Source organism: Mastomys coucha, unplaced genomic scaffold (genome assembly GCF_008632895.1).
Source record: "Mastomys coucha isolate ucsf_1 unplaced genomic scaffold, UCSF_Mcou_1 pScaffold15, whole genome shotgun sequence".
NCBI lineage: Eukaryota > Metazoa > Chordata > Mammalia > Rodentia > Muridae > Mastomys > Mastomys coucha.
Genome location: NW_022196897.1, coordinates 45242165 through 45257140, shown reverse-complemented (window position 1 = coordinate 45257140; position 14976 = coordinate 45242165). Strand labels below are relative to the sequence as shown.

The 14976-nt window shown below is 39.8% G+C and overlaps 1 protein-coding gene across 2 annotated transcripts in view; it reads left to right on the top strand.

Moving 5' to 3' along the window:
• The window catches only part of Acvr1c (activin A receptor type 1C), a 76247-nt gene that overhangs the window by 47159 nt on the left and 14112 nt on the right, over positions 1–14976 (top strand). The window contains exon 3 of one of the 2 annotated variants that reach the window (XM_031370307.1): positions 8973–9212. The exons of the other annotated variant lie outside the window; for it this stretch is intronic. Coding sequence (XP_031226167.1) covers positions 8973–9212 — 240 coding nt within the window. The remainder of the gene's footprint in view (positions 1–8972; positions 9213–14976) is intronic. 2 annotated transcript variants of the gene reach the window in all.

Below are 14976 nucleotides of genomic sequence, written 5' to 3'. Positions count from 1 at the left end.
CTCAGAAGAGTCATAGTGAAGGTGGGCATTGTCCCCTGAATAGTGAAGAGTAAAGTGGCAGACTTGTTTATGGAAACATTAAAAGTATTCTCATAGAGAAGATATAACATATACATTAAGCAAAGATGATAATTTACTTTTGCTAAGCAAATTAGCAAATTTAGCAGACAGAATAAACATTAATGCAGAAGAGTTTCTAGAGTTTAAAAATGCTCTGTTCAAACACTAGCTCTGTGGGCTTGCACTTCACACATACACACACACACACACACACACACACACACACAAACACACACACACACACAAACACAAAGAAAAAGAATCAAAGAATCAAATTATGCACAATCCGGAACATAATCTCTTTTTCTTGTGTGTATAAGTGCGTTACTAAGCATAAGGAAATAGAAGTAATGTCTCCAATCTCAGAGGGAGATTTTAACAAATAAACCATACTATAATCAATCGATTAATATTATTTTACTTAATATTAAGTGATAGACCCTGGTAACACGCAGATAATTTTGTATAAAATTAGTTTACCAATGATCATAATATTGTGGCATTAAAGAACTTGAGTCAGTGATTTAAACACACTCCTTTAGAGAAGGTTTCACTGCCCTAGAGGATCCACCAGAAAATCCTGCCAAACTTCCAAGGACAGGTGGTTCTGACCTAGACTTTTCATAGCACAGACACAGAGGAATAGCCCATAACTCATTTTATGCTTGTTTCAAGAGTCTAATCTGGAAGGTGATGGTATTGCGATGTGGGGCCTCTGAGGAAGTAATGAGGTTGGGGGGTTGGAGTCTTGAGGTTGGGGGGGTGGAGTCTTCAGGACTGGGATCATCCTTATAAAGGATGTTGAAGGTAGTTCCTTTGAAACATATGAGATATTTGAAAACAGATGAAAGTACCTGCATGAACCAGAACACAGGTTTTCAGTAAACACAAGATCTGATGGCAATTTGGCTTTGGACTTCCTAGCCTCCAGAACTAACTATGAGACAGAATTTATGCTGTTTATAAGCCACACATAATTCCCTGAATCAACAGATTAGTATAATATCTTTCTTTTCTCCTTCCTTCCTTCCTCCCTTTCTTCCTTCCTTCCTTTCCTTTCTTCTTTTCTTTCTTTCTTCCTTTCTTTCTTCCTCTCTTTCTTTCTTTCTTTCTTTCTTTCTTTCTTTCTTTCTTTCTTTCTTTCCTTCTTTCATATATATGAGTGCTCTATTTTATTTGCACAGCTGATTGCCAGAAAAGGGCATCAGATCTCATTACAGATGGTTGTGAGCCACCATGTGGTTGCTGAGAATTGAACTCAAGACCTCTGGAAGAACAGCCTGTGCTCTTAACCACCGAGCTATCTCTCCAGCCCCTATATTAGTACAATTTCATATTTTACTTTTTTTCCTTAATATATAAGAAAATATTTTCCTATGTGAACAAACATACTTTTTTTTTTTGGTAGTTAGCCTGTGTTTCAGTTTCTAACAGAAATGTTTTCTGGTGACTCTCAGTAATGATATCAAGAACACCCAGAGAAGTAGTTATGCTATCAAGGAATATCAAAAGCACTCTGCAATCCATGAAAATTCATATAGCACAAAGTGAGGAAGCTTGGGCTAGAGGAGTCAGTAATTTATAGGGTTAATTGTGAGAGGAATTGCTATTTGGTGCATGCTTACACTAATTACAGCTCTTCATATGGAAATAGACTATTCACCAACAACAACCTTCAAGCTACACAATCTTTATTTCTATTCTGCTACCAAAATACAGTGCTGGATAAGGGCAATGGAATTGTAATGTCTCATTTCCCCTTCTACCTTACAACATACTACTTTAAAACAACTACCTTATTTTTCACTAATTTAAATAGTCATTTTAAATAAAAAAAACAAGGTACAACATTAAAAGGTGTGTACTTTGCTAACTTTTGACCAATGCTTATTTCCTGTTCTGTTCTTAATTGTGTAAAGAAGAACAAAGAAGACACGTTTATTTATATCAGTTGTGTGAGGTATGAGACACCCACTTATAAGGGACACGTCTAAATGAGACTTTCAGTGAAATGAAAGGTTTTCATCTGAAAAAAGGAAACTTCCCAAAGGATCAATTTTGTTAAATACCAATTATTTGAAAATATACTATGATTTATGAAAAATGAAGACATTACTAGAAAATGTGTTGCATCCATTATTGTCTTTTGACTTTGGCTTTCTGTTTGAGACACAAATTTACTGCTTATAATCAGAATGAGGTAGCGGTGTACATGAAAAAATGCTCCTGGCTTCTTGTGGGATTGCTCCACAGTCTCAGGAGCAAATCCCTTCACAGTTCTCCTGAAGGACGTGGTGCACACCTGACAGCTGTGCTAGACAGGATTCCCCTACCTCACCCCAGAAAGTGAAAGGTGTTATATTTTTTTTCTAAGTTCAATTAACTCTAACATTTCAAGAAATCAAACTTGTGTTTTGGAAATTGAATAGAAGAAACATTTCTAGCTTCCAGAAACAAGTACACTGATTTAAATTAGAAATGTTTCTTCATCAGGATGCAATGGGAGATTGAACATAAAATTTATAACCAATTTTAAATTGAATATACTATACTATGCAAGGCTCTATGCATGTAAATACCTTTATGCCTCACTCAAATCTGTTTTAGTGACTATGATGGGACCTTGAACGAGGTCAAAATGTGCTTATTAATCTTTTCCAAGTGAGCAAGCTGCTTTGTGGAACACATTAGAGCTTACCCCAGTGAAGACTTTGGGACAAAGACATGTAGCTTTTCCTTTTGTCATCAATTTGTTAAGAACCTTTTCCTAAGCAAGGCTGTCTGCTGTGAGCTAGGGAAACTTTCATTTTTCTAACTGAAAGGACTCTTTTTGGTGGAAGCTAGCCTAGATTATATTTTGAATAACTGGCATCTAATGTCCTTATAAACATGCATCACTGACATATATCTTGATGGCAGAGATGAGAGACTATTGCCCTTTGCTGCCCTGAAATGAGAGAAAATGAATTTTGAAGCCTACTTGGGTTTTCTTCCAATATTTTATGTTTTTAATGATCAAAAGTTTTTGTATACTTATGTGAGTTTTTGTGTGATTGTATATCATATATAAGTCGGTACCCGTTGACGTCAGGAGAGGGCATTGGAAACTCTGGATTTGGAGTCATGGGTTTGTGAGCTGTAGCCACTCCCCATCATGAATGCTGGCTCTCTGGCATAGCAAGAAGCATTTTCAAACGTTGAGCATTTCTCTCTTCCTCTTCCAACAGTCTATGAATCTCACCTTTCCTTGAGTGAAGGTTTTATTTATTTATTTATTTATTTATTTATTTATTTATAAATACTCTTAGGTCAGTTATATTTTTCAACCCAATGCTGTTATTTCCTTAAAACATAAAAGCATTGGTGAAAAGTTTTCAGCCCTTTGGCATTCTGTATGTACTCCCCCCAAACCAGAAGCAATAAATTGAATGTAGAAGTAGGCAAAGATTTTCAAGGCAAGAACAATGTGGATTTTTTTGAAATACTTTATCAAATGTGTTTAACCACACTCACTTAGCCATAATTCTACTTAGTTCTAACCAATCTCCTATAGCAACCCACCAAGCAGTCTCAATACATACCAAGGGGATGTAAAATTGGTAAGCTGGGCCATATGTGTGTATATGTGTATATGTGTGTATATATATATGCATATATATATACACACATATACACGAACACCAATAACTTTTTGTCCCTTTGATAAAAGATACAACGTCAGCAAGGGTTGTGAAACTATGAGAATCATGTCCATGTTGTCTCCTTTGTTTCTTTGCAACTTGTTGAGTTTGCTTCCCAAAGCAAGAAATGGGAAGTGGTTGGAAGGAGCTGAACAACCGTCCAGGTAGAGGATGACAGAGCTGCAGTCTCTCTACTACAGGTCCTGGTGATTTTCACCACCAGCTCAACAAGGTGCTAAAGGAAAGATGCAAATTCACAAGAGAAATTCCTTCCTTCCTTCCTTCCTTCCTTCCTTCCTTCCTTCCTTCCTCCCTTCTTCATGATCTGATCTCTTTTTTCCCCTTCTCTGTTTGCCCTTCCTTTTTCCCTTTTCTCTACCTTGTTAATCCATCTAGCCCTCCATATCTATGAGTTCTGCCTCCACAGACTCAGTCAACTGCACACTGAAAGTGTTTAGGGGGAAAATGTGTTTAAACACTTCTCTACAGACTTTTTCTTTAATATTATTCTTTATACAATGTGACCATGACATAGCATTTACATTGTATTAGTTTTTAGAAGTAATCTAGAGACAAATTGAAGCGCGTGGAGGAGTGAGTGGTGTGTGGGTTATGTAAAAGTCCTATTCCATTTTATATAAGGGACTTGAGTGTGAATTTTAAATTACTCCCCATAAATACCACAAGAGACTTGTATTTGTTTTCCCAGTTCAGTGGATTTCAGAGCCCGGGAGAGATGCTAGAGAGCTGGTTTTTCACATACTTGGGCTAGTGACTTGCATTTCCATTCTCTTTCATTTGATTGGCTTAGGAAGTAAGTGCTTTGACTTAGTGATGCAGTGTACCCTGGATGTCACTTGTGGGCTGTCACTTGTGCCCTCATAGTCATTGCACCCCCACAGGTACCAAAGAATCATCTTCACTAGCGATTGTCAAATAATAAGTTCTCCTATGAACTCATTATTGTTCCAAAAGTAGTGTGTGTATCAAAGCTATCTTCTACCATTGTCATCTATCCCACCTCATTGGTGGTAAGTATACACTTTTTTTTTCCCTTTCCCATTATGATTACAGGGAACATTTAGTTTAAGGCAAGGGTTTGCAAACATTTGCTTTTAGAATTGCTCAGTGTTTAAGGAGTCCTTTCTGGTTGGTGTTGCTAGCCTGTTTCTAGCTGAGTATCTTTTTTTTTTGTCCCTTACTAACTCATATCAGTAGATCTGTTCACAAAGGGAGAAACCTTGGCCATCTATAGTAAACATCTTTGAGAGCAGTTGCTGGCGCCATGGCAGGTGACTCTGATTTCACGTTTACTGACCTTTTGTCTATTAGTTGCCATAGTGACGACTTAATAGAGCTTTACCAAAATGGAGACAATCAATAGCTTTTAAAGGCTGATGTTTATTTATATTGGTGGCTCTTAATAGGAAATATCAAAATTAAATGTAGCTATATGAATGCCTCTGATGACAGAGCCAAGGGTAAAAGACAGTATCACGTGGAAATAGGTATTTAATTCAGAAGATGAATGCACTCAGTGGCTGTTTTGAACACCTACGATCCTCTGTGAGCATACAGGAAAATAGAATGATCATGGTAGAATAACAGTTATGCTCTTTTTACAATAGCAAGCTTCAAAAGTCACAAGGACTCAGTTAATGGTTTCTGCAGCCTAGTTGTTAGGAACACTTTTTAGCACCCCTTGAAGAATACTCCAGGCTAAGCTCTCTCCATCCTCCTGCACAGCAGCTAGTCACCCTAGAGGAGTCCTGAGACACACAGATACGTGGTGGGCAGTTCACGTGTACTGTGGAAGCACAAAGGTTTGGACTGAGCCTCACAGCCCTTTACCCACTGACAGCTGACTGGCAGCTGGGACCATGGTGAAAAACCTAGGAGCAAACTGGGGAAGGAGTTCATATCTTTGCTTTCAAACCTAATTGTTCAAAGGTTTCATGTACAGTTTTGCCATATCCTGAACGAAATGCAGGTATCAGTAATGTACTTATTGTCTACTTTTGACAGCACAAGGGTAGCATGACTCACGAAACTTATTGTCCGTCACTTATTTGAACTCTGTATGCAGGTGCTGTGCGATCAGTGGGCTGTGGCTGAGCCCTTCCTAGCCAGGCTGAAGTGAGCCTTGTACGTGGAGGGTGGGGTTATCCCAAGGTTCAGGATGCAAAGGAGGTAACCCACAACCGAGCAGGACTCACCTTTCTCCAGAAGTTTGGGATGTTTGAGAATTCAAATCTTATCAATTCTGTTATAACAGTTTGACAAACACATCTCAAGGCATTTTAAAAACAAAAATCATGGGATGGAGAGAGGGCTCCATCAGTGGGTAAGAGTGTGTAATGTTTTTGCAAAGGGCCTGCCTGCATTCAGTTCACAACTGTCTGTACCTCCAGTTCCAGGAGTTCCCACATCCTTTTCTGGCCTCTACAGGTACTTGCTTGCATATGGGACAAATACAGACAAACAGGAACAAACAGACATACATATAAATAAACATAAATAAAAGTTTAAAACAAATCCAAAACAGCAGAAAACAGAATCACTGGAGATAAGAGATGACTATAAAATTGAATTGATGAAGACAATCTTCAGTTAGCCAAAAGGAGGCAGGCAACACACCAACTTAAGGGGGAAAGTGAACTTAAATACAGAAAGTTCTGAACTTTTCATGTATCACTGCTTCTGTAAATTTAAAAGGAAAATCTGAAGTGCAAGATTAATGCTCCATTAAAAGAATGGCTAAGGATAAAATTATATCCTTTTTCCTTGTGTGTGTGTTTATGAAGCCAGAGGTTGATATCATGTGTCCTCTCTGATTGATATCTGCCTTATACATTGAGCCAGTGTGTCTAGCTGAATTCAGACCTTGGCTATTTGTCTAGTTTAGTTAGGCAGCCTACTCCGAGGATCCTGTCTCTGTCTCTTGATGCTGGGATTACAGACAGGCCTCCATGCCCTCTTGGTTTCTACATGGGTTCTGGAGATCTGAACTCTGGTCCTTACACTTGTGAAGTGAGTGCTTGACCCACTGAACCAGTGGTTCTCAACATTCCCAATGCTGTTCAAGACCCTTTAATACAGATGTGCTGAGCCCCAGCCATAAAATTATTTTGTTCTATGTCGTAACTGTAATTGTGAATATGGTGATGAATTGTAATGTAAATATCTGTACTTTCAGATGATCTTAGGTTACCTGTGCGAAAGGGTCATTCAATCCCCAAAGGGGCTGAGAACCATTGCACTATGCCATCTTCCTTTCTAATTGTGTCTTACTGTTATTTGGCTTCAAATGATCGCATCGACATTTCTAAAGGAGAGATCTCTTACTTATCAGGAATAAAACTTGCCCATTTTTCAGTAACCCAACAGTTAACTCTTTGCTGGTGACCTGCTGTGAGTTGGGCAGTGTTGCAAACACTGGGGATTCAGCTAGGAATACCACAGGCAAGTTTCCTCTTGTTACAAAGCTCATGGTCCTCAGAGAAAGTCAGATAATAGATGAACAAGCACGTGACTACCATTCAGTCATTTTAGCCAGGAATTGAAGCGTAGCATGTTTCCAGGAAATGAGTGCAGACTGGGAAGAAATTCGTTTAAAATCTCCACAAGTTTTATTTTTTCAAAATTTGAGAGTATTAAATTATGCCGTCAAGGCTGGGCTTGAGTTTTCAATTCTACTGCCTCTGAGATTGTAGGTGTGTTGCTCTGTGCCCAGCTTCCTGAAAGTACTTTTTGGTGGGGTTGTTAGCTGAGACCATTAGTTTCTACCAGGCTTATTGACCTGGGCTTCTCCAGTTTCATTGTTCCTGCTCCAGTATCTGTTGACACAGTGGCCACTCAGAATAAAACTTCAAATATATCCCCAAACCTCACATCCGCTTCCGTGCGAAACGAAACTCATATTACTTCTCTTAGCCTGCAACGCACAGCACAAGGTTTCCCTTAAGTTCCCTGATCCCATTTCCTCCCCCGCCCCATTTCCTGCCCTCCAGAACATGTTTCCAAACTGACCAGATAGTCCCTTATGTGTATAATACCTGTGGGTCGTGATCCCTTGGGGGCCGAATGACCCTTTCACAAAGGCTGCCTAAGACTATCAGAAAGTACCGATAGATACATACATTATGATTCATAGCAGTAGCAAAATTGTAGTTATGAAGTAGCAATGAAAATAATTGAGTCCCTTGCACTAGCTCCCCTCTCTCCGCTCACCATGCTGGCACCAAGCATTTCTGCCTGCCATTCCTTCTTTGTGTCATTGTCTCCAGGACACTTCCTCAGAGGGCTTTTCTAGGTCCACTCAGTCTAAAGTGGCATTTTGCTCTCATGATGTCCATCCTGCTGATTCATCCTCAGAACACTCATCCATCTTCTCTACTTGCTACTACGCAGCCGTCTGCTTAGCTGTCTGTGTTTATAAGAGTACGCATGCTCAGAGAGTAAGGCCTGGCTGGCTTCCTCACTCCTTGATTTCCAGCTCCAGACTAATAGCGCCATATTTCAAGAGCCCGAGGATTATTTGTGAAATGAGTGAATGGATGGATGGGTTTGCTCTAAGGAAGGCACTATTGAATAACAAGGAGAAAACGATAAAAATAAAAGTATCAAGTATTTTGGAGGATGTTTCAAATTTTCCCAGCTATCGCTTCCATATCCTTACCCCTGGCTCCCACGGCCATTGTTGGAGCAGCAGCCAGCTCACACTTTGTTCTTACCTTTGCTTGCGCGTTGCCTGCCTTTGCCAATGAATTTTAATCCATACTTTAGCAGCTGTATAGTCTACTGTAGTCACCAATATTATATTGGTGACAGTACTTGGATTTCCAAAACATTTTTTAATGTTAGTACTTTTAAACTATTTTCAACTTCCATATAAAGTAATAAATGGGTTTTATTGCAAAATTTTTATATGCATATATCATTATACCCTGTGCACATGCCTATAATCCTAGTGCTGGTGAGGTGGAAGCAGGAAGATTAAGGCCATCTTTGTCTACATAGTTTTGGGTTAACCTGGGCTACATGAGACTCTGTCTCAAAAATAAAATAATCTTTGGTTTTAGAATTACTACAAAACTCTCCAATAATCACTGTAAACAAGTTCTAACAATATATAGGCAGAAAAATATTTTCTTTTTTAAAAAGGAACATATCAAAAATATTTTTCATGAGTTGATTTATGGTTTCTTTCATCTTTTTTTTTTTAAACTGCAGCATCACCAAATGCCCCCAGACTTGGCCCCACAGAGCTGACGGTTGTTATCACCGTGCCTGTTTGCCTCCTGTCCATAGCAGCCATGCTAACGATATGGGCCTGCCAGGACCGCCAGTGCACATACAGGAAGACCAAGAGACACAATGTGGAGGAACCGCTCGCAGAGTACTGCCTTGTGAATGCTGGAAAAACACTCAAAGATCTGATCTATGATGCCACTGCCTCTGGCTCAGGCTCTGGTACGTGCATGTTTTCAGTAAACAGACTCTTGTTTAAAAATAAATGAACAATGGTTGTGATAAAAGTGTCCAACCTGAACTCATCAAGTAAAGTGCTCAGTGAGGGACAGAATAAACAAAATCGTGGATAGAAATCACTTGGAGGATTACAGTAGTAGGGTTCTGTACAGTTTTTCAAAAGGCCTTTGGGATTAGTTGTCCCTCCATGAATTCCCCATCACCCTGCTCCCTCCCAAATTTAATTTTATCTTACTTTCTTCTTTATCTCTGTACTACATTCCATTTTACCTTCCTCTTTTCTTTTGTGTGTAAGAGAGAGAAAGAGGCACACACAAACCACACATGCACACACATCACAGACACAGAGAGATAGAGATGGGTAGGACAGGAGGGGAAGGACATGTAGTTGAGTGGGGAGGGGGTGGAGGAGGAGAAAACATGATCAAAATATATTATATGAAAAAAAATTTTTAAATACTGCTTTTAACAAAGGGAGGTATTGGGTGAAGAGGAGCACTGTCCTGACATCTTCTTAGATCTCCACTGCGCTTCTTTCTTTGGGTTTAGTATTTTTTTTGTGTGTGTGTTTTGTTTTAAAGTAACTGGGATATTTATTTTCTGATGCAGATTCCATATGGCCTTTTCTACATATATTTGAACTCAGAGTTAAAGAAGTGAATAACCAATTCTTATACAAATGAATTGACATATCATCATGAAAGCCATTGACATATCATTGTATTATCTCTTTGTTTTAATTTATAACATAATTTTATTTCATTAATACTCTGCTGTAGAATTCTCAGTCAATTCCTGTTGCTGTCTCAATACACTTGGGACATGTTAATTGATTTTTTTACACTGTGGGATTTGGTTCCTTGTTTATTGGTTGTGGCTTTCTTTTTCATCCCCCACCTCTTCCCTTTATTGCCAGAGCCTCACTGACACACTCTTGGGCTGTTTAATGGAAACAGGACAGTTTGGGGTGTTTGGTTTAAGTGTGGGGAAATTAGTTAACAAAGCAGTTTTCCTGTGGACATTTGTTAGTGACCCCAGGAGGCCTTGTGGATCTGTAGGTGTCCTGTGGGGATATGCTTTCCAAAGCTAACGAGAACTGCCCTGGAATTAAATCAACGTTATGTTCTGGAAGCCCAGAAATGGGAGCCTGAAGGAAACTCATGGTATCCCCAGCTGGCTCTATGGCTCAAGGTTATTCACTGTTATGTCTTCTTCTTTAATGGATTCAGACCTCTGATGAAGAAATTTTGAGGTCCAGACTAAAAGGAGTAAAAGGGCCTTTCTTAACAGGACAAAACACCAGTAAGTATAAGAACAGAGTAGGACTTCCCTGAAGTTATAGGGGTTCCTCTCTTCCTATCTGAATTTCTAGAGATTATTAGCCCTTAGATTTGCAGAAATATGAGCAAGAGTACACACAGAAAACCCACTTCATACACCGTTACAACTCTCTTTGCTTTAGAAGGATCATCAGTGTCTTTATTCCAGCCAGGGACAGTGGTACCTGTCTGTAATATAAGTACTTGGGAGGCTATAGTAAGAGACTCCTGAGTTAGAGACCAGCCTGGGATCCATGGCAAATTCTTGCCTTGAAAAAAATGAAGGGAAACTAAATCAAACTAAACCAAACCAAACCAAACCAAACCAAAACAAGACAAAACAAACACACAGCTTCGAGGACCTCTCTCACTGGTGGGTGTGAGCAGCAGGCAGGTAGACACTTTTATAGAATCAGGAGGGAAACCACATTACATTCATTCAGGCACCCATATTTAACAGGAAGTGCTCTGGATGCATCAGAAAGGAACACCATTTTACTGACCCGAAGGGTCTAATGGTCCAGGCCATCACTATATTGTCAAGTGAGATGTCTTAAAGAGAAAACCAAGTCCTGCAATTACAAAGCATATGAATCTAGAATCCACACTATGTCATCGTATAGAAGGCTTACCTTTTTATCTTAAAAGCAATATTCCTCAAAACTCAAACTCTGCTTCTTTAGACATAACACACTGAGACCTATTCTACTCCAAGTTTTTGAGTACTGGCAACATTCAGGCATAAAAACTGATTTATGCTTGATTTCTAGAAACATTTCTTTTTTTTTCCTTTTCTGTTTGTTTTTCTGAGACTCAGTTTCTCCATGTAGCCCTAGTTTTCCTGGGACTAACTCAATAGATAAGGGTGGTCTTGAACTCAGAGATCTTCCTGCCTCCTGAGTGCTGGGATTAAAAGAAAGTGCCACCACTACCAGGAAAACACATTTCTGTATAACATTCAAAGGACTGAACAATGTTTTGCTTCATTTCCACAAAACCAACTTAGATCACTTGATGATGTTAGGGGGTGTTCTGGTTAGCTTTTATTGTCAACTTGACACAACCAAGGGCCATCTTAAAGGAGATGTCTCAGTTGAAAAGTTACCTGGGTCAGTGGGTCTTACTATGGGAAATTGCCTTGATTGCTAATTGCTGTAGGAGAGCACAGTTCACTATAGGTAGTACCATCCAAAGGCAGATGTCCTTGGACTGTACAAGAAAGCTAAACACAAATAGTCCCGGGAGTCATCCAGCAAGCAATGTTTCTCCACAGTTCCTGCCTCCAGACAGACCACAGTCTAAAAGTATAAGACAAATAAATTTACCCTTTCTGCCTGCAAGTTGTTTTTGGTCATGGTGTTTGTTTATTTTTCCACTCTTTAAGTGTGTTGAATCTGACCCCAAGGATTTCTTCTCCAAGTTAAATGATACAAAAAAGCAGATGAGTAGATGTGTCCTTTAAGAAAGGAGTAATGAGCAGTCAAGAGGGCTCTCTGGCTAGTGGTGCTTGCGCCAAGCCTGAAGACTTGAGTTCATTTCCAGGGAGTCACATGGTAGAAGGAGAGAACAGATTCTCAGTAGTTGTTCTTTGAACATATACTCCTTATAGTGCCCTGCCACACAAATAAATAAATGCAATTAATATTTTTTATAGCAAAGAGTCATGAGCTGAACACAAAATACAAATTTTCAACAAGTGGCACAGACCCAGATTAGTGTAGATTAGTAGGAATGTTATTTTTTTCTTCAGTGGATGGAGAACATTACAGAGAGCCACAGTTGTTCAAATTTCATAGAAAAACTGATCATGGGGTACCCAGTCCCAGAGTGTACATGTACAACACAACTCCTATACCTGAGGTTTAGGGAACATTGCAGAAGATAGAGTAGAAAGACTCTAAGAGCCAGAGAAATAGGAATTCTTCTGTGAGAGTATGCCTCCTGGAATCCGCAGAGAAATTTCACTTGTGAGACCTCAACTTCTCGGCTGCCCAGACAAGGTCAGAACACAGACAACACCAATAAACATGTTCGTGTGGAAGGGCAAAATCTCACGAAGCCACCAAATCTCATGGGGACTCCAAGTTCAGACACACCAAATACAGTCATCGGATTGTATTTATATATTTGTATATATTATACACATAACAATAAAAATAAAAAAAATCATGTTTCTGAATGTTTTTTCAAAGGGTTTCAGGCATGGATATGAATTTGTTAGCTTTTGAGGTTATTCTGAGACGTTTTATGAAAGGAAGAAGAAAACATGCCCAAGCCCAGGTCATTTCTTTTTGTTTGTTTGCAGCAAAGATTTAAACCAGTGCCTCATGCTGGGCAAGTGTTCTTACTCTGAACTGCATCCCCACATTCCTTCCCTCCCTCCCTTCCTCCCTCCCTCCATCCCTCCCTCCCTCCTTCCTCCCTCCCTTCCTCCCTCCCTCTGTCCGTCTGTCTGTCTATCTGTCTATCTTCCCTCCCTCCCACTCACACATCCATCCATCCATCCATCCATCCATCCATCCATCCATCCATCCATCCACCTTCCTATCTATCCATCCACCTTCCTATCTATCTATCTATCTATCTATCTATCTATCTATCTATCTATCTATCTATCTATCTATCTATCTATCTACCATATGTGTATGTGGCACAGGGTGGCGACAAGGTGTCTTTAATTTCAATCTGTAGATTGGCATCACCAGGCTCTGCTCATGGATAAATTTCCTTAAAGACAAATTTAAACAAGTGTTAGGCACATTGTATAGCTATAATTGTTGGGCAGTGACCTCTAGCTAAAAGCCTATGCTTTTGATCATCATAGAACAGGTTTACCGTCAGCAATGCTTCTGCCACAATAGCTTTCCTGAGGGGAGGAGACTAGACCAACCTGCTTCTTCTCTGCCTTTCTCAATTGGTTGGTAACCTTGGATCTGAGGCTGCTTTGTCAGATATTGAAAAACCCTGATTATGAAGCTTATCCATGACCAGGTCAGGGACAAATTTCAAAGAGACGGAGAGCCTACAAAGTGAAAATAAATGATGTTTGACTGGACTCTGCTTGAGTGAGCTTTGTCTCAGGTGGCTTTTAAGGAAGTGGGGAGCCTGTTTCTGTGTTTTACTGTATAGCATTCTGACAGACGGTGACACAAGCCAGACATCAGCTTTCTATAATCCCTGGTGAAAAGATTAAAATGAACTCATAGCAAGAGACAAATTTCTGATCAAATGCAGCCTGGAGGTGCATAGCACAAAACTGACTGAGATTCATTTTGTGATTTGCTTTGGAAGCTGGTGAGGCAGCTCTCGTTCTCCTGCCTCACCCTACTCACCCCACTGACCCCCTTACACATTCTTCTTTGTCCACCAATTGGCTGTTGCATCAACTGCAGTGTTCAAACTTTACTGGTTGCTTTCTTTCTTTGTCAGTGATGATGTGGAGAGGGGTGACTCTGAGATTTGGCTTAATTGTTAGTATCATGTTGTACCAAACACATTGAGCAAAGCCTACAAAGATAACCCTGGCTATTTATCATTGGATGTCTTCCTTCCCACAGAGAGGAGCACAGATCTGTCTTCTCTGGGGGACAAAGCATTCTGGGCCAGCCCCCGGATGCAGCAGACTCTCTTTAGGTCTGATTAGTGTCAGGCTCCAATTTTATCATCGATACATGATGAGGCTGAACCAGATGGTCCTCAAAGAACTTTTGGACTGTGGGGCTTGGTGACTAATTGTTGAGGCTCATATCAGTGAATTTATAGTCTGTGCTTCTTCACCATCGTGGGTGGTTCTACTGGAGATGAGAACATCTGTGTAAACACTGGCTCATTCTTGGAGCAAGGGACAATGCCTGGAGGAGACACAAGGGCAATGTTTTGTCCAGCCACCTGAGGACAATGACAATTACCAAGGTGACTTTCTACATTACACTTATGCTGTAGCCTATCTGCAATACAATTATAGGAATGATGAAACCTCATGGACCTTATATTGAAAATGCAGCAAATGAGAAGAGAGAATATTATAATATTATGATTCCATCCTGTGCTTCAGTTTCTTTTCTGTCCATAGTTTGAAAAGCTACAAACTCATAGAGATAAAGTTTACACTACCCTGTTTCCAATTAACAGTGTAGCCAATTAGCTTCCGGGGTCATTGCAATACTTTTACTAGCATCCCTCTCAGTGTTGACCTTATCTGATACATTCTGAGCTTGCTGTAATATTAAGAGGGCAGCCATTATTGATCATGTCTTATGCCAGGTACAGTGCTAGCTGCTCAATCTCCATCTTAACTCTTATGTTGTCTCATTTCCTAGAGAACAGTGCTAAAGCTCACAGAAGATGAATAATCTGCTTGTAGTGACTAGATGATGTATCTGTGCTTGCACATCTGCACCATATTTCACATTTCAAAGGTCTCCTTT